The following is a 19,612-nucleotide window of genomic DNA, read 5'->3' on the forward strand; positions in this document are numbered from 1 at the left end:
TTCAAGAAAACAAAAAACAATGTTTTTCACTTTTTCATAAAAAACTTGAAAACATCTTTTTCTTGTTTTCCATTTTTATTTTCATTTTCTATTTCATTCTTCCCCTCCCCTTACATCTATAACATGTTTTCAAGTTTTCTAATTAGAATGTGTTTTCAAAAATTTTATTCGTGATCTAGAAAATAAAAACCCTTTTCATTTTCTATAAAATTAGAAATAAAAACTTAAAAACATTTTCTGTAAACAAACGAGCATCTTTTTTTATTTTTCTAAAATCACCCATCAATCGCAAGCTTTTTCATATGAATCTGTAAAATCATAAGGAGTTCGTGATTGATGGATCTTTTTTTGAAAACCCGATTAATTAAATTGGATGATCCTATAAAAGGGGACTTACAACACTCACAGCACTGATCACTCATTCTCCAAGGACTACTCCCTGTCAGTACCACATCAGTCCAAAGAATAACCAAGGACTAAACCTTCAAAACACCCACAATGCCAGGGCTAGTCTATGACCCACCATTTATTTACTTTTAAACGTTTAAAAATACAATATATATATATATATATATATGGAAAAGGGAATATAAGGTTGTCCGACACCTAAGCTTAGGTGTGGAACCCCTAACATACTAATATTTTATTATTTATTGTTTAATGAATAAATGTCTGGGCCCCCATGATTTTTATGGTTTAAAAAATTAATATGTGAGTGTCCGACATCTAAGATTAAGTACCTAACAACCTTATATTCTCATCCCCATATATATATATATGTATGTATAAATATATTTTTTGGTAAAATACAAGAAAAACCATTCAATTAATTATAAAAAAACCACATTTCATTAATAAAAATTTAAAAAACTTAGAAAAAAAATTACAGCACACATTAAACTGAAAAATTTAAAAGCAACACATATTATAGAGTCCAGTACATAATAGTTATTAAAACAACATATTAAACCAACTAAAAAAACAACTAAACACAGCCGGGACCTTGGATGATGGGTGTATACTCTGCCATCAGCTTCTTCTTCGCGTCCTTGATGAACCTCTTATCCTCCTCGTCCAACTCGGTCGTCCCCATGAAAGAAAGTGTCGAATACATCGTCCGTTTCGTTTCTTCCTCGTGGATGAAAGCTAGTGACTCCCTCTGGGACTCCAAAATCTCCTGTCGGGTTTTACAATGCCTCTCGAGTTGGGCGACGATGTCTGATGCCAATGATCGAGCTAAACCTGCATCGAAAGAGGTGGAAGTGCGTGGAGACTTTGTTTTAGCTGAACGCGCAAATAGGTCAGGCCTGAAGAGTTCATTTTCGGTTCCAAGATCGACGGGTTCATAGGCGAGAACATCCTCATCACTGTCAACACTAACCGGATCACTCAGCCCAACTCCCGGTCTCCTGTTTGTCATATTACGACCCAAAACATCCACACCGAAAGGTGCGAGAATCAATGGCTTATCCTTCAAACGTAACCAACATTCATACATGTTAAACGCGACACCAACTTCAGCTTTGTAGGTGGCTCGCGCCTCTTCCATAACTTGGGTGTCGTTTTCTCTGCTACTTCGGTTATCATCGTACTTGGACCAAATGGCATTGAACTTGGCAACTTGGGCTCGAATCTTCCTCCATTTGGACGTCATTTGGTGCTTATTTCTATGATATTCCACTTGTGCATTGTAGTTCTCAATCATCGTGTCCCAGAAACTGTCACCCGTTCGATCATTCCCAAAATCTGGATCCTCAGACGCATCAAGCCAACACTCGATCAAAATCTTTATCTCCAAGTCAGTCCAAGCTTTCTTCGAGTCAAGCGATGGCTCGACTGCAACTCTTTTTTTGCGGTTCGCCATTCGTTTGACTTTCCTTTTTGGTTGGGAAGGTTCGGGTGCATCGACTGGTGGTGGCTGTGGTGCGGCTGGTGGTGGTTGTGGTGCGACTTGTGGTGGCGGTTGTGTTGAGGGGTGTTGTTGTTGTGATAGCCATTGTTGATAGTGTAGCCATTGTTGGTATTGACAATCGTTTAGTGATGGTATGTAGGGTGGATATTGTGGTGTTGAAGGTGACAAATGGGATACTTGAGATGGAGCCGACGGGTAGTTAAGCACCGCGTTAAAGAAATCGTTACCTCGTTGATTGCTAAAAGTTCATAGACATTTTGTATGGCGAAGATGAGTGTTGTTTTTGAGAAGATATAGATATATGGAGAATGCATATATATATATATATATATATGGAGAAGATGGGTCTTCAGCTAGTCAATGGTGTTTTAATGCATGCATGGGTGGTCAATGTAACCGTTTGAACCCAACGGCTACCAAATTCAAATTTCGACTAATTATAAAAGAAAATAAAAAAAAACTTTCATCCCGTCTCTGTGGGAAACAAGTGAGCTGAAAACGAAGAAGGACGAGTGCACACCTAATGGACGAGCTTGAACGAGCCCGTTGTGAGTGCTATTAGGTACTCAAGTAATTTTATTTCGTTTTCACTTTTGTAGGCAATACCAAAGTATTACTGAAAATACATGTATAATCATAATTCAGAATATACCATTCTAAGCATCATTTAATAAACAATAACAAAAATGAGAAAAAATAAAAGAAAAACAACAAAAGTAATCCAGGAAGAAGCATGTGAAATGAGAGAGAGAGGAAGTAAAAACCACATGGTATGACTATGGGCCATTGAGTGTCTAAGATTTCTTTTTATACTAGTATATTATAATTTTCTTATTCTTTATTTGATTTGTTGTATATATTAAAGAAGATGGTGACAAACATAATTCAATTATTTTTATTATTTTTTATACAATACAACAATAAATAAAATATAGAAAAAACAAGTGGGGATGAATCTTGTCGATAGCTTGGCTGGCATGGTGTCATTAATTTCTGTATCTGCCCAAAATGTTAAATCATACGACCATTTATTTCCAAAAGAATTACCTTTTGTAATTTATCTATATTTTTTTTATTATGAGAAATGATTAATCACCAAATAAAATAATCTAAAAATCCTCCTAACTATTGGATAATGACATGTGAAAAAATTAGGGGGCAATATTAGGAAAGAGAATGAATGAATACCACATGTCACCTTCTTAGAGTGTTAAAAGAATTTTTAGACTATTTTATTAGGAGGATTAGTCATTTTTCTTTTATTATATTTGAATTTCTTAAATGAAGAAGATTTCTCAATCATGAAGTATAAATTAATATAGTACTATTGTGATCTATCTCACTCGTCAAAAGAAGGCTCTTTGGGGTCTCTCTTTCGATTTGATAGGACAAACACATAGGAAGTTCACACAAAATCTATTTCATAGTCAAATTAGCTTATATCAAATTGCAATTAATTAGACGTACCTCTTAATAAGTTGTATTAGAACTAAACTTAAAATTCTTATTAAGAAATGATAACACCATATACGTGTATTAGCTTTTTTCAGGTGTGTGTTAATTGCCAAATTCCAAAGGGCACTCGCTATGATTGATTTAGGATTGATAATTGGCTTGATCTTAATTTCCTTTTAAGCTTTCATTGGATTGAATGACATAAAGATTAACTTTTAGCGAATCAAAGAAGGTAACTTATATTGAAGGATTACATTATTAATGATTTTGTTTTTGTTTTAAATAACGTTTGAATCCATGATTAGTGTAGTTGGTTATGGAGGACACAAAGACCATGATAGTTTATGATATCTAATGACTAATGAGCATCTATAACTTTTGCACTTCTGGTAAATGAGGTAGTATAATAAAACGTTTATTCTATGCCATCCAAAAATACCGTAACGCACGCAACCTTTAAAGCTGTAGTTAAAGTGCATTGCCATTTTTGAAGATTTATGTATCTTGGTCGAGAAAAAAAAGGTCTCAGAGGATAAGTGCAACAATTATATTTGTATAAACTAATATATAAAACAATGATAAATGTTATAGCAAATTGGTTGATCAACTCTCTATATTCTAAGTATCTTGTAATGTAACAAACTTTAAACGGATGTCTATAGTAGGAAATAACTAAAGTTGTGTGTATTGTATGTAAACAAGTCAAAAATAATGTTTATTGTATGTAAGAAAATATATTCAACCAATTAAAATCAGACAAGTGACACCTCTATATGGTTGCCACGTATGTTTTCTTACATACAATAAACATTTTTTAAAGTTGTTTACATACAATACACAAAACTTTAGTTATTTCCTACTATAGACATTCGTCCAAAGTTTGTTATATTCCAGGATACTTATCCTTTCTATATTATCTAATATTTCATCCTTAACCGCTATCATCGCCAATCCACTAAGTCATTCTTGACCCATTGTAGCAATCAAATCTTAAATCAAAACACCTAATTCTATTTCTAAGTTATGTCCGATTAACATGATCCATATTCCTACTTTATATTATACCTATGTGTTTATATATATCTATATAGGGATCCTTATTTTGAGAATCATTTATTTTGTAAAAACCGTGAAAACTCCTAAATTTTATATTGGATCACATGTTTTTTTTGTTCATTCACATGTGAAACGTTATAAAAATATATGTTGCCGAAGAATTTTTTTTCAAAACCTTATATATAGTCGTTTGTCACATGTGAACAGAAAATGTGAACACATTCATTCACAAGTTCACAAAAGGCTACTTTGAAAGTTTCTTCAAAAAGTTTCTTCTATAACATATATTTTTATATCATTTAACATGTGATATAAAGCAGGAGACTTGATAAGTCAAAGTTGAACATTTAATATGGGACGGGGGGATTGTTTAATTTTTAGATAATTGTAAAAACTTGTAATGGGCTTACTTAATAACATATATTTTTATATATACACATAGAAAAATATAAAAATGGGCCATCTAAAAAATCAGACCTCGGCCGGTTGTTCACCTTGTCCTATGACTAAGCCCTCCTATTAAACTCATGTATTAAATAATTGTACACTTATCATAAAATTCTAGGGAAGCTTTTGATATGGAAAGTATAATTTTTATGCACGTTAAGTGCAACTCTAAAGACTGCGTTTAACATTTTTCTTAATCAATTACTCAGGAATTACATTTTTTGTTATTGATAAAAGTTCTATTCATATTCTTAAATAATCATAAATAATCTAAAATTCACTCATACAAGGAAGGGATTGAACGTGCAGTGGAGTTTTTCTTATGAAGCATGAATGAGTCTCTATCAAGTGGGCTAATTAACGGCTGCACTTCTTTTACGTAGGAATATGCAAGTTTCATGTAAGACTAATGTTAGTCTCACTCAGCTCATAAACTCCTCATGTGCATTTGTTTTGATGTTGAACCTGTTAATGATTTGTCGACTTAGATGAAAGACCAAAAGACAGAAACTTAAATTTGGTAACGCTTACATATATAATACTTGCGTTCGCGGAAGCAATATATATAAGAATTCAAGTAAAGTCAAATAAAGTGAAGTTTTTTTGCTCCCACAAGAACAAAGTTATGATGAATAAATACAAGTATTAGCTATTGTATCAAACATGCATGACTTGCTAAAATTAGTATGTAGTATGCTTATAATAGGTGACGACCTTACTTTCCGCAAATATCAAACCGACAATTCTCTATAAAAAGGAAAACTTGACCTCAAGTCGTGATCGTATAACAAAAGCCTTAGACAAAACCATCACAACTTCATCAAATCAACAATAGTCATAGTCATTAATATAAATATAGTACATGGTTATACATCCGAGCTTACGCATCATATCTATATATGACCTTGGAGTCATTGTTGAGTAACGTTCTATGTTTCACTATCGTGTTTTTAGCTTATAGGGCCTCATAATTTCAAGTTCTTGTCAAAACCCAATCTCATGTCTAGACCTCCAATAGTCCAATCTATATCTTGATTGAAAGTACTACGAGGGCCGTTTCATGGTTTTTAAATGCCATGTTCTATACTAAAATATGCCTCATATTTTAACAATCTCTAAAACGTAAATCATGATTGGTCATACTTTTTGTGTTTATTTAGAGTGATAAACTAAATTTAAAGTAAGGATAATAATGATAAATAAAAAAATAAAAATAAAAATAATAATAAACACTCTTGACAATTTTAATGAAAAAAATGGACTATGTAATTAAAAAAATCACATTATTTATGTTAGGTTTTAAACATATATGCTTAAGAATTGGGAAAAAAAAAATAACAATAGGGTAAATATAACATTTTATAATATTTTTTTCCGTTTATTAATATATATGATTGTACCAACAAAATTTTGGGTCTCACACGGATTGTACATGCTCAAATCCTCCGTGAGTACTTCCATATATGATATCTATATCATCTCAATCAACAATATATAATTTTTAAATAGTTAATTATCAAATTATAATTACCGTACTATTTTTTAATCGAGCGGTCAAGATTTTATTATGGGAATGAGGCAATACACAAAGTCACAAATAGTATATTGTCTTAAGTACAGAAACTAGGAAAAGTCTCAACTACTAAAACTAAAAACAACAAGCTGACCAAACATATAAACATTGCAATTATAAATCATGACAACTAATACTTATAACACGTAACTATAGAATCATGACAAAAAATAAACGTATGAATTACTTTTTTTTTTTTCAAATTTAGTTGGATACTCCGTTTGTACGTCTTAGATTTTGTTTGTAATTGGAAATAATTAATCGAATGAATGAGGTTAGAAATGTGTAGATCGAACTTGGAAACTGATGATAGGCACATGTGTGACCTTACTTATTTCGGTTTATAATGAATGATGCAAAATTCAACTTCAAGTTTCATTGATGGTCCAAAGTTGATTATATATGAAGTGAAATTCGTTTCTTTAGAGCAAAATGTAAACCAAATTTATGTTAGTTTGTTAACTAAAATATGGACCATTATGTATATGTCTTTGGCAAGAAAAAAACAGGACTACATTTTTTTGATACAAATTAAAGACAAAACTACTTATATATCTGATGAATATAACTCTCTATATATAGAAGAAGATACAAGCTTTAGCTATTTTTATCGAAAACATTTTAAAACAACAAAACTACAATAGCTTCAATTACAAGCTCTATTTACGGCTCCAACTACAAATTTATCTACAAACAAGTTTTGTCAAATACATCATTTGTATGATAAAATTTATGTCATGTATATGTCACTTATCATTAATGCATCATGAGACTTTTTTTTTTTTCTTTTACTTGGAAATAGACAATTGTCACTAAATTTTAACTATTTATGGTAAAACTACTAAACCTATAAACACAATGTTGTAAAAGACAATTTGATATATGTAAAACCAGTGTCACAAGATAAATTATACAAACTTACAGATAAAACACTTTTGAATGAAGATACCAATGATGACCTTTTGGAAATGGGAGTCAGAGTAATGTAACATCGTAATTAGCAAAGTTAAAGCAATGTTTAGCTGTTAATCATGAGCATATAATTTAGAATGTTTATTAGTAATATGAAAGTGTACCCTTCAAGTGTGCCACGTACACTGCCACGTGCTTGCAAATGAGTCATCATAACTGACGGATGCATTTGGGTTTAAATTCATGGGTTCGATCTTTAAGATTGATATGTATGTGAGATTTTTTTTTTCTTTTTCTAATATGATTATTTTGTGATTGTGTAAGTTCGGTTAAAACAATGTATAATATTATATGATGAAATAACTGTAATTAAAAACGCAATTTTAAAATTAAAAAAAAAGGGTGTCACGTGCTTTCATACTATGAATGCGGTCGACCACCTCTGATGGTCTTTACCTCCAGGAGATATAGGAGATCGCACCACTTTTCACGTTATATAAAAACAAACAAACCAATTGGCTTGGTGTTGGTGCTAATATTATATAAGGTCACGTCTAGTAAAAAGTGATATTTATATTCCAAATATACATTACTCGAAGCTTTGATCTAGGGTAAGGGTGTAGAGCCGATGTTTGGCTCTTTGGCTTGGTTTTGGCTCTTTTTCGACCAATCAAAGGTCGCCATGTGCTTTTGTCAAAAAGTAGTCAAAACTTGTCAAAAGTGATGGTGTAGTGAAAAAAAAAAAACTAGCAAAAACATGTCAAAATGTCAATGCTAGAAAAATTAAAGGTTGCCAGAAATAATATAAAAGTGACCTATTTTTATAAAATATATACTTGGGCTCAGAATTTGAGGGTCGGGAATTCGGAAGTCGAAGACGCTATGACTGTCAACCCGAAGGTTTACCCCGCCAAGATACGCCTTGGATTATCCGAGTCCCATTTTTACGAACATTTTGTATCATCATCGCCCATATAAACGTAACACCGGCAACCTAATTGTTCAACGATATCATCACCGGCATAATACTACTTTTCCGGCTAGCTATTTCTTTAATGGAACAAAAGACGGCAGGAAAAATCCGCCAACGCTACCGCTAAGTTAACACTACCAAACTAGTCACAAACATGCAATTAACGACAATGTAAATAAGATATATATATATATATATATATATATATATAATCAAGCATAAGCAGCAGCAGTTAGCTGGAAACCCAAAAAGTGTGTTCCGGAAAACAGATTAAACCAGAAATCCCAAAAAGGAGTCACCCGAACACATGTAGCAACCGATTAAACCAGAAACCCTAAAAAAGAGTCACCGGAAAAGCGTGTACCAACCAGAAATCCCAAAAAGGGGTCACCGAAAAAGTAGCCAAAGAGCCAATGAAATGAGCTAACTGCAACCTTGCCAAACAACTATTTGACCGTAAAAAGTGAACGTTTCTAGCTGGCGACCACCGGAAACCCCAAAAAGGGGTTTTAGATCTCACCAGAAAAGGGTTTTGTACGTTAGGAGCATCGACAAGTCGTTTCCGGCATGGATTCCGGCAATAGAAGCCAAGAAAATCATAGTATTTGCCTCAAAAATCGAAAACCCCCAAATAAAAAAAATTAGGTTTCCGGTGGGATTGGTTTTGGCACAAGAACAAAAAAAAAACGACCACATAGCACGCTCCCAACATTCACAAGGATCGGCAAAATGTGGCCGATTTATATAGCCGATGGAACTTGCTGATGTTTGGCGATACACATGCTATAAGGAAGCCAAAGAGCCGACGGAAGCCAAAGAAAAGAGCCGATACTTTTTGACAACTGCACCCTTGCCCCCGATAATTATGTTACTTTTATACTATTGTTACATGAATATAAATTTATAAATGACACATAGTTCATAATTAACTACGTTTATCTCGATCTAAAATAATATAAGTTATCTTTCACATTCCTAAAAATTATTCTAATTATTAAATTATACAATATATAATACATGGTTTTCATTTTTCACTACTTCATTTTCATTAGTTTAATTTCTCTTATATTTTTAATAATACAATCTTATTGAACATTTTATGAGAAGATGATATGTTGATTGTAAACTGGAGCAGGCAATGCTTAAATTTAAAAAAGTTTGATAAAAACTCATTTCGTATCATACTACAAAGGCCCAAATAAACTCATTTCATAAATAAATTAGTGTCAGTATTGTCAGTATATTGTACATTCATTAGGTGCCCATGTAAAGCATTACTTGGGTTTCACTCCACTTAAGTAATCTGCAGGAACGTACTGCAAGATTCACGAGCAAAATCAAGTAGTATATTGCTTTGCCAAGTAAAGCCAACCGCCAGGTCAATCAAAACAAAACATGTATGAACACTTTAAATTGTGTACTTTATTTTAACTATTTAAGGATTGTTTGGTTACAAATTTTAAATCACGTTATGTATGGAGTGGTAATGAGAATAAGTTTCTATACACATCATATTTGGTGGATTTAAGGTATAGCTATATTGATGGATTTGACCTAATTTGTAATCGCGGGATCATCAGCTAAACACTTTTTAATGTTAACGAAAGTCATTCATTTTCGATACAGTAAACCAAATGCACCCGCAATTCTTACATGTAAACTTGCCACATTCATATCGATCTTTCATTTTTTTTAAACCAAGTTAAGCACAATGTAGATTTAACATTGAAAAAAATATAAGATTGGATTTCAGAACATTATATTTGCCAACTATTTCATTGTTAAGCTGAATTGAATGGAGAAATAAAAATAGAAGATTTTAAATAATCATGTTATTCGTGTAAATAAGTTGCATCGCAGTGTAAATCAATACTTCCTGTCTATAAAAATACGTGTACAATACAGATTAAACAAGCTCAACTCGGGTTAAGCTGCTCAAGCCTCTAAACCTACTCACAAATCAGGTTTGAGCTTTGTTTAACCCTCACAGTGAGCCAAACGTAAGACTGAGGTGAAATCTAAACCAACCCAACTTAATCTTAGAGTACTTTAGTTCGACTCATTTTCAGTGCTGCTCATGAATTTACAAGCTACAAGCCATAATATCCATAGTACAAGACTACGAGTAACTCACATAACATATGACATATATCACTCACAAGAAGAAAAAAAAGGCCAAACATAGAAAAGATGTAACATTCTACAATACATCGAATCACTCAAAATGTACAACTATTCATGCGCAATATATATAACCTACGCCAACATCTGAAAAACTCGAAATCTTGAATCTAGTTGCAAGCCATGAATGACCACGTGAAGATAAACCTTATTATTCGTTGGTGTTCAATCTATGAACAAAATGAATGAGATGCCGAAAGATACCCAGGTTTTGAAATGAATGAAGTTGTAAAAAAATGGGGGTGTAGATTGTCTATACAATCTCAAGATAAATTTAGGTACCACAACCACAATATAACCCGATCTGAGTAAACAACCATTGTAATGGGTTTGGAGAATCCCCGTCTTCTTGTTTTATAGGTGGAGTTGATGACAATGGCATGTCTGGTGGTAGATGGCGGTGAAATGTATCGACTGCATTTGCAACACCATCTTCGTTCTCTATGATCTTTGCCAATTCCATTGCTCGAGCTTTTACCTATGAGGATCTAAGAACTTTAAACAGGTCTTTTTAAATGTGATTATGTGATAATTGTTGGATTGTATTAATTATGGAAATTCCTTTAGAAAATTAACCTCTCCTGAAGTTATATAATCAATTCTATATTCAATTATTTTATATCTTGTGCAAGAGATATTGCGATATGAGGTAATTTAATAAATTATACAGCACGTAATTAACTATAGAGATTAGATATTTCCAACTGATAAAAGAATCATCAGTTTACTTACATCTGGCTGCAGCATGAAATTTATTGCATCTGAAAGCGCTTCTATGTTAAGCTGAGATATTGGGATTGGATTTGGCCCTAATCCTCTTTGATAAATTCTATCAGCCCAAAAATATTGATCTCCAAAGAACGGAACAATCGTTGTAGGACACTGCATTTACACGTCACACATGTATATAGAAACAATATAAACTCATTAATGTTTCAAAGAAAATAGTAAACTACATCCACATCTATATACAGAACGAAAACACACAAATAATATGTTACCCCTGCTCTCAGTCCTGTTGCAGTCGTTCCAGCACCTCCATGATGAACCTTCAAAATTGTAAAATAATATTTTCAATTTACTAGGATTCCAATCATGCATCCATTACATGGGACGGCCATCACTTGATTTCCTCATATGATATAATTAAGGACCAACAAAATGAGACTATTACAGCTTGTATGTTTAGACAATTTAACTCACCACGGCCGCACATTGAGGGAAGAGCCAATCATGAGGACAATCCACTAGAAGAAAAACATCATCCGGAAGATTTGGAACTGCAATCCCAATTTTTATTCAATGGTCAAGAAGTAACAATATATGAGGTCCAGCAATCTAACGCATCATGTATGCATTCAAACATATGACAAAGTTTGTAACATCAAAAAAGGTTAGAAGCCACAAGATGGTTGACATGAAGTTCAAAGAAGTGAAAAGGGTTAGTTATTTATATCCAGAAAATAAGATTGAGCTAAAAGATTTGACCATACAAGACACAAGTCAAATGCATCGAATGGGTCAAAAGTCATCAAAAGTGCATCCAAATGCAATAAACCTTCTTGTATGATTTGATAATGCTAATGTAATAATACAGATTTGTGAATCATGCACGTGAACTATATGTGAAATTCAAAAGAAGTGAATAACGGATCTGTTTGTGGGTAGCCCAACTTGACCCGATCCAACCCAATTTACCAGTATTAAAAACATAACCCTTTTAACCTGAACCAGTCATTTCCTGCCGTCCAAACTTCCCTTTAACCATTTCTACTAGGAACCTATATAACTTTATCTTTTTGCAGACAAAATGTAGCGATAAAAAGTAGAGGAAAAACTTACAGGTCCCAAGATCTCCCCATCCACGGTCAATTATTCCCCTTTGTCCTGTTTTTTTCAAAGCCTCCAGAATGATATTTGTGGTTTTGGCCGAATCTTCAAGAGGCTTAAAAAATCAAGTAATATCTTATGTTATCTTAATATCAACAACTGAGTAATACACATTGGCCCCATATAATCACATTATCAATATCTATTAAAAAAATATGAACTTTGCCTTATACGGTCAAAAACTATACCAAGAGTGCCTCATATGTAATATATATCAGAAGACTTTTAAAATTCATTGAAAGTATCCAAAAGATGCAAGCAATCATATCTATGAAGTTGAAGATTGGTCAGATTGACGTTAAGAGCCAAACTGTACCAGAATTTCCGTTCTCCACATAGTAACACTTCAGTAATGATCTAAATTGAAAGAAGGCAAAATGTAGCATGAAATTAAGGTAATTTCTGATTTAATCTCCATACCATGCTTCCAAATCCAATATATATGGGGCATGTTCCTTTTCCAATCCACCGGAGGAATTCTTCAGGTGGTTTATACTTGGAACCAAGGTTCAAGAAGCAATAACCAACAACATCAACCAATGGACCCCAATCTGCATGGTAGCCACACATAAATAAGCAGGAAAAGAAGATCTTGAAAATCACCCCCTCTGACCTAAACCCACTTTGGTCCCGTATTGAAGCCATTACCCAACATGCTCATTTTGCGACCTCAAATGTACGATGTTGAGCTTGGTGCATTATAATGTAGTCTTACCACTTGGTTTGGGGACAACATGAGGACTCCACATGTAGCCGGTAGGGAAATGAGATATTGAACCACGATACATGCTAAAGTATGCAATTGGAGGAAGATTCAATTTCTTCCTGAAGTCGTTAATATATCCTCTTATGCCCCACCAAACAAGAAGATCTACAACTATATATGAGAGCTGCGCACAAAAAAAATCAAGAGTTAAAACAAAATCTGCTAATAACCAGCACAAAAAATCTTTGCTATTGCAAGATTTGAGGAAGTACCCAATAACCAGCAGTTTGAGGTACGCGTGCCAATGGGGAAGGAAACTCGGACGTCGGCCTGTCTATACAGAATATATGTAAGAATTAAGAAAAGACCACCTATAAGTTCTTGGTATTAGCTACTAGCAATTTATCAGTATAAATTTAGGTTATTTGGCTGTTGTATGTACAACTTGTTTCTTTGGGAAGGGGTTTTCTTATAATATTATTAGAGGTGGTAAGATGGGTGGGGTGTTTAATGGGTCAAAATAAGTTTGAAATGAAAGTGAACATTTTTTGAAGAGGTTAAAATGGGCAGAATTGGGTTGACCCGAGAACATTCTTTTTTGTGTGTGTCATTTGTTAGTATTTAACAGATGATTAACCCATTAATAATGACTACAAAACAAAAATATTAAGAAACAACCTAAATCTTTGGATTTACCATTAATGAGATAATATACTTAAAAAAAAAAGGGTAATGGAGGGAACCCTAGCCCCAGTACCACAATTGGATTGCACTGAAAATGGAATTTGGGTAAGCTCCTACTCATTTGACTCGAGGTTCCTTTAGATGTAATACTTTTGTTGACCCATTTGTTCTACTTGAGATAACTTACAAGCCAAATAGCCCTGCCCCCTTTAAATATTATAATAGTATGATGATCTTATACAAAACTTATTCAGCTTGGAAATAACCCATTGTAATCGTAGGTTAAGCTATTGCTCAAAACGTATTATTATCCTACACCATTCTAATGGTCTGCCGTAGATTCAGTATTGACTTGGAGGAAATTGAGGCCATGACAAACTTAGAAGAGCAATTCACTGGTAATAAATTACTACTATAGGAATTCAAAGGGAACCAACAACCAAGTTTATTGCTAATATGTAATATAAAAATTAGTGTCGTAATATGTAAAAGACTAAACAAAATTGAAGCCAGACTCACGTCCAAGGCATTGTGAAGAACATGTGAAGAGGTACACCAAGAGCTTCAGCTACATGTGCATGCCCTGTTGACCAAAGAAACATGTTAAGATGTGATAACTAACCTTTTCCAGTATTCAATATGTACATATAAACGAGTTTTTTGTAAACGACTGAAGCATCCCAAAACCTAGATAAGGACTCAAGGAGTGTTTCAATTTGCATTTTCAACATGACTTTGTGACCAAAGTAGATAATATGGTAACTCAAATATAAACATGGGGAAAATTAAGGTACAATTATCTCAATAATCAGTTTTTAACTGCAAATTCTTGCTATCTTTAAATCGAGTTATTGTAACCATTAATAATCAAAGAACCATAATCAGTTTCTACAAACACTCCAAACTGACTATCAAGAATTCTTGTCGCAATAGGGGGTCAAAGCCAGAGATAAATTTAGCCCCTTTATAAATAAATGTGTCCACTTCAGTTATTGTCAACGGTGTAAGATACAAAAATTGAAACATGGCAATTCACTTCACATTATAGTTAAGGGCCCAAAACCATGGCAAAATATAATCTTGTCATCATAAAAATAAGGTTCTTAAAGGTTGGAGATATATTATTACTCGTCTATTATCTAAAAAAACTCAATAAGTTATATACATGGAAATTTTTATAGAAATGAACACAAAGTTTTGGCAAGTCGGCCTGATCCTGCCAACCCCTTCCGACTCGGAAATTCGTTTTCACATGTCACCTGACCCACCATTTCACAACCTAGTTTAAAGACACATCCAGACACCGTCTTTATCTCGGTTTGAGAATTTAACCACAAGCAGAAGTTTCAAGGAGGCAATATACACTCACCATAGGCAGGAGGATTTGCAATGATTGCCTGAGCTTTAAAAGGTTGTCCACTTCTTAAATCTGGTCCTGTGCATGCGGGAAGAAGAGATTCAATGATCGCCTTTAGTTGCTTCCTTTGTACAGATATTTCACCAGGTGCCGATGGAATTAGACCTTTATTTCTCGCCATATCTAAGATTATATATAAAAGGATTATATATAAGGATTTTATATGCATAGGACAGACTACAAAGATGATTCTAATTCGAGCTCTGATATATGTACAAATTGTTTAACGCAAAGACCTCTTACATCCTGCCAATATACGTGGATCGCCGCCCAAAGGATAGAAGTCAACACCAGCCGACTCTACAAAAGAACGAAAATTTGCATGTGTTGCCAACCTAACATGATGGCCAAACTCCTGTAAATATACATATATATACTCACTCTGGTCAGAAAGGGAAAAATAATACAGTATATCAACTGATCGGAAGAAGGATTCTATTAAGGAAAATAAGAATATGCCGCTCCATTTTCTACCAAAAGATGGTTATTATAATACAAATATCTTGGTATTCGAGAAATGTCTCGTACAGGATTTCCAATTCCGTTCAGGGTATTTACTATCATAACAGGTTAACAACTTAAGATCAGTGTGTGAATTAGAATAACTAATTCTTTGATTTGGTTACAAGTTACAGCTTTTTCAAGAGTATACACATAGTCACATAAAACGCTCATAGGTCCGCGTATCTCGTATTGGTACGAAGTGTACCGAAACGGAATTTGCTAGCGTTCCGATCGCTAGTGGTACGGTGAACCAAACCAGGTGGTACGACGAACCAAAAAGTAAAATGAACGCGACCCATTCCCACTGGTACGACGAACCAAATAGTTAATATACACGACTCAAATGAACTGGTACGCGAACCATTACCGTTTTGACTTCCCAACTTCCAAAGTAAGATTCCAGAACTTATTTGAGCGGGCAAAAAGAGTGTATCTTTTAAGTTTCCAATATATTTTGTGTGTAATACGTATCTTGTTAACAAAATAACTTATTTAATATTAGTTACAGAATTAAATTTACATGTATATGTTTCTTCTATATATACTAACCTTTTACAGAGTTCACAATGACAAAGGAAAAATAGAAACTTTATGGTTGTTTTGTTATTCATTTGGATTTTATTATGTTATTTTATCTTTATCTTATGAAATTTATAAGTTTTCTTTACTAATGTTTTTGGTACATCGTACCAAATACATGGTACACCGTACCGTTTCGTACCAACTCGTACCGAAATGAGCCTACCCCCTCCGTACCGAATTTGTCAAACATAGCGAATTACGTACACGAACCGCGTACCCGTACCAAAGCGTACCGCATTTTATGTGACTATGAGTATACATATGCGTACCAAACCGGCCACATATGTCTGCTCAAGACCTGAGAAATGAGTCATACACTCATACACTGCCTTCATGTAATTCAAAATGTAAAAGCCGTCCAAGAAAACTGTTTCGGATGATTTTACACATGCTCAGACAAAAATTTAGAAGTGGCAAAATCGGTCGGTTGAGCGATGAGTCAAATTGGGTGACATTTCTTACAACTTCAGTTGACCTGACACACCTTTTGTCCGTGTTTTACTTATTTCCAAATATATCAAACAGTGTCTCATATACGTAATAAAAAATGTATTATTTTCAAGATAATCTAACTTCTTGAATAATATGGTTTAGGAGGTTTTTATGCATTAAAAAAAGCATTTGAAAGGTTTTACCCATTTGATCCATTTCTTTTGCATCAACTTCTTATTCATCTTTGAATTTGCCCATTTCACCCATTAGAGATAAATGATTATTCAACTTAGCTCATCATGAGTAAATTGATTAAAATTACCACCTCTAGATGAGATTAGCAAATATATATTCCTTAGATAAGGAATATAAACACATCAACTTTTTAGTTTTGAAATAATAAAAAATGACTTTATTTTTCTGGAAAAAGACACTTTTTTGGTCAAAGCGTGTAAACGTGTTTGCTAAGACATACCTGAAGTCTCTTTGAAATGGCAAGAAAAGGTTGAACATCTCCCCTTGTTCCAACAACAAGCACTGCAATCTTTAATTTTGGAATCACTTTGTAAGAATCCGTAACAATAAAATCCATTTCAGGGGGAACCCCTTCCATACTTTGATATTCAAACAACTCTGAAGGTACAGGTGCATTGTCAGATATATCCACCTCCACTGTACCATCACTTTGAATCTTTACAAGTTCCACAATAAGCTTTTGCTGAAAATATAATTATGAAAAGATTCAAAAGAACATTCATAAAAGACAGAAATATACAATTACAACATATTAGAAAAGCTTAAAACTAAGACATGAAACGATTTCACAAAAAAAAAAGATATAGGTTCATGCTAGATTTAATAGTTAAACCACTACGAAGGTGGCTTAGTGGTAAGGCGTCCTGATGTCCTCACAAGAGACCTTAAGTTTTAAACCTACATAGGTAAACATCTTGAGAGTGGCCATGGAAAAGCTTCGGAATCGGTCACGGGGATACCACGGTTAGGACCCTTACATCTGAGCTAAGGACCCCCCCCCCCCCCCCTCTTCCCCCTTCCCCCCGGTAACCTGAACAGGAAAAATTCTTCTCCGTTTAGATATGATGTTTACCTTTTCACGTTCTGATAATCGATCTAATTTAAGCTCATGTTTTGGTATCCATGATTTTGTCCACCACCTCTCAGTCATGGATCTAGTATATGCAGCCTCCTTATTTTCAGGAAAAAGATTTCTGCGGACGCTTGCAGGTGCCGTAATGCTATGATCCAAGACTTCAAAAAGTAAACAATAGTTTGACTTTAAAATAAGGGTTATTTAGAAACATCTAGTATATCTTCATAGTAAATTTTGGAACTTATTTTGGGGACAAACATCAACTGTAAAGTGGGCCTCTTATAAAACTACTCGAACAAAAACCACAAATATGCATATTAAATTAAGGTCTAACCATCAACCACACGGAAAATACATATAAAAGAATAATATGTGAACAACTGTATAGACTTCTATCTAGTTTTTCTTCTTCAAGTTTTAAGATTTTTATAAAAAACATTATATGAAATAAGTGAATTGTTATGGCCAGCCACTGTAGCTGGCAGTTGCATCCAAACCAAAGTTATTACACACGATTCTACAAAAACACCACGTTCAAGCAAGAATGTGCAATTTTGGCAGATAATTTGTAATTTCAATGCATGTTCTGTTCAAATCTCCCAGTCTTGCAATTTTTGCTTAAGTTTTGTTTCATCAAAAGACCAAGCATTATGAAATCCCATTACAAGCAAGCATAGATATCATTAACCATATGCTAACAACAAAATGATCATAAATAATCATTTTCATGATCCTTCTAGCTATTTTGCTACTACATACAACCATGCAATAATAGTGAAACAAATGACTCAAACATGTGATAGACTCATTTAAAACAAGATTATACAACTATACGATAACAACGATACTCAATCTCAGGGCGACGTACGAGGTAAAAACTAAGCAACAAGCTAAAAGTAACTGCTATTAAACATGATTATACAAGTCTGCACACTATTAAACAACAAGCTAAAACAAGATTATGTAAACTAACCTTTTCGAGGATGTGGCGGGGCACTAAAACTCACTTCTTTAGCTTTAAAAGTCTCTTTAGGTGATGAAACATCCTCATTAGAAGTACTTGCACCATAAGATTCTTCATTTTTAGCTTCTTTACTTAAATCCTCACTAATTACATCATTATCCATCTCATTTGCCAATCCTCAAAAAAACACAAAAAAAATCCCTAAAATCTTACTGGTCTACTCAATTCCCAATTTAAAAAAAGTTCTAAAACTAAATTTGTTCACTTAATTAGTAAACCCCAGAAAAACCCTTAAAGGAAATTGAAACCCCACTTGAAATTGCTACTCTATACTACCTAAATTCTCGAAATTCATATAAGTCAATAAAAAAGTCAACAAGACACTTCAAGATTTTTTATTTTTTTGAATCTGAAATTGCGAAAAATGAATCACACGGAGTAAAATTATAAATAGAAAAGAAAAAAGCTTATTAATTTGGTATCAAAATGACAAAATAAACTTGATTCTAAAATACCCAGACTTTATTTTTATTTTTTTCCTTCAGTATTTTCCCACCAAAGGAAAACAGCAAGAAAAAAACAGAGGACTTTAGGAAGAAAAAAGAATATAAGTACAAAATAATTTAGATACTTCATAGACCACCACTCCGTCAATTTAGCAAAATATTATTTTAATAAGCAATAATAACAAATAAAATATGACTAATCTAGCTTTAACAAGAAAGATTAATTTAAGGAAAATGATTAATGAGACTAATTTGTATGTCTAAAGATAGGTCTAAAAAGGAGATCAAACCATGTGGCTAGATCAAT

General features: G+C 33.4%; 2 protein-coding genes across 5 annotated transcripts; both read right to left on the reverse strand.

Moving 5' to 3' along the window:
- Positions 1-985: 985 nt before the first annotated feature.
- Positions 986-1,864, reverse strand: LOC122610546. Its single transcript, XM_043783526.1, has one exon. It carries the CDS (start codon positions 1,862-1,864, stop codon positions 986-988), a length of 879 nt encoding a protein of 292 aa, XP_043639461.1.
- Positions 1,865-10,185: 8,321 nt separating this feature from the next.
- LOC122579663 (sterol 3-beta-glucosyltransferase UGT80B1) lies at positions 10,186-19,242 on the reverse strand. 4 transcript variants are annotated; one of them, XM_043751878.1, is made up of 14 exons: positions 18,809-19,233; positions 17,833-17,993; positions 17,200-17,442; positions 15,450-15,561; positions 15,159-15,329; positions 14,309-14,372; positions 13,378-13,435; positions 13,115-13,289; positions 12,820-12,950; positions 12,352-12,454; positions 11,713-11,789; positions 11,511-11,558; positions 11,242-11,391; positions 10,186-10,987 (listed from the first exon to the last, which is right to left on the reverse strand). In XM_043751878.1, the coding sequence occupies exons 1-14, from the start codon at positions 18,960-18,962 to the stop codon at positions 10,784-10,786; spliced, it is 1,851 nt and encodes a 616-aa protein (XP_043607813.1). In that variant the 5' UTR covers positions 18,963-19,233; the 3' UTR covers positions 10,186-10,783. The 4 variants fall into 4 exon arrangements, 3 of the variants coding, with proteins under 3 accessions (XP_043607813.1, XP_043607814.1, XP_043607815.1); XM_043751879.1 differs by having other exon boundaries at positions 17,833-17,980; positions 18,809-18,870; XR_006320679.1 differs by having other exon boundaries at positions 10,895-10,987; positions 11,497-11,558; positions 18,809-19,242.
- Positions 19,243-19,612: the final 370 nt, after the last annotated feature.

This window comes from Erigeron canadensis, chromosome 8 (assembly GCF_010389155.1).
Source record: "Erigeron canadensis isolate Cc75 chromosome 8, C_canadensis_v1, whole genome shotgun sequence".
NCBI lineage: Eukaryota > Viridiplantae > Streptophyta > Magnoliopsida > Asterales > Asteraceae > Erigeron > Erigeron canadensis.

Bases quoted from the DNA above. Each gene is read 5' to 3' on its own strand.
- LOC122610546 (XM_043783526.1), bottom strand. From the start codon at position 1,864: ATGGCGAACCGCAAAAAAAGAGTTGCAGTCGAGCCATCGCTTGACTCG.
- LOC122579663 (XM_043751878.1), bottom strand. From the start codon at position 18,962: ATGGATAATGATGTAATTAGTGAGGATTTAAGTAAAGAAGCTAAAAAT. The intron at 15,562-17,199 runs GTATGTCTTAGC...GTATATTTACAG, and splicing joins CCATTTCAAAGAGACTTCAG to GAGTTTGGCCATCATGTTAG. The intron at 14,373-15,158 runs GTGAGTGTATAT...TTTGGTCAACAG, and splicing joins TGCAAATCCTCCTGCCTATG to GGCATGCACATGTAGCTGAA.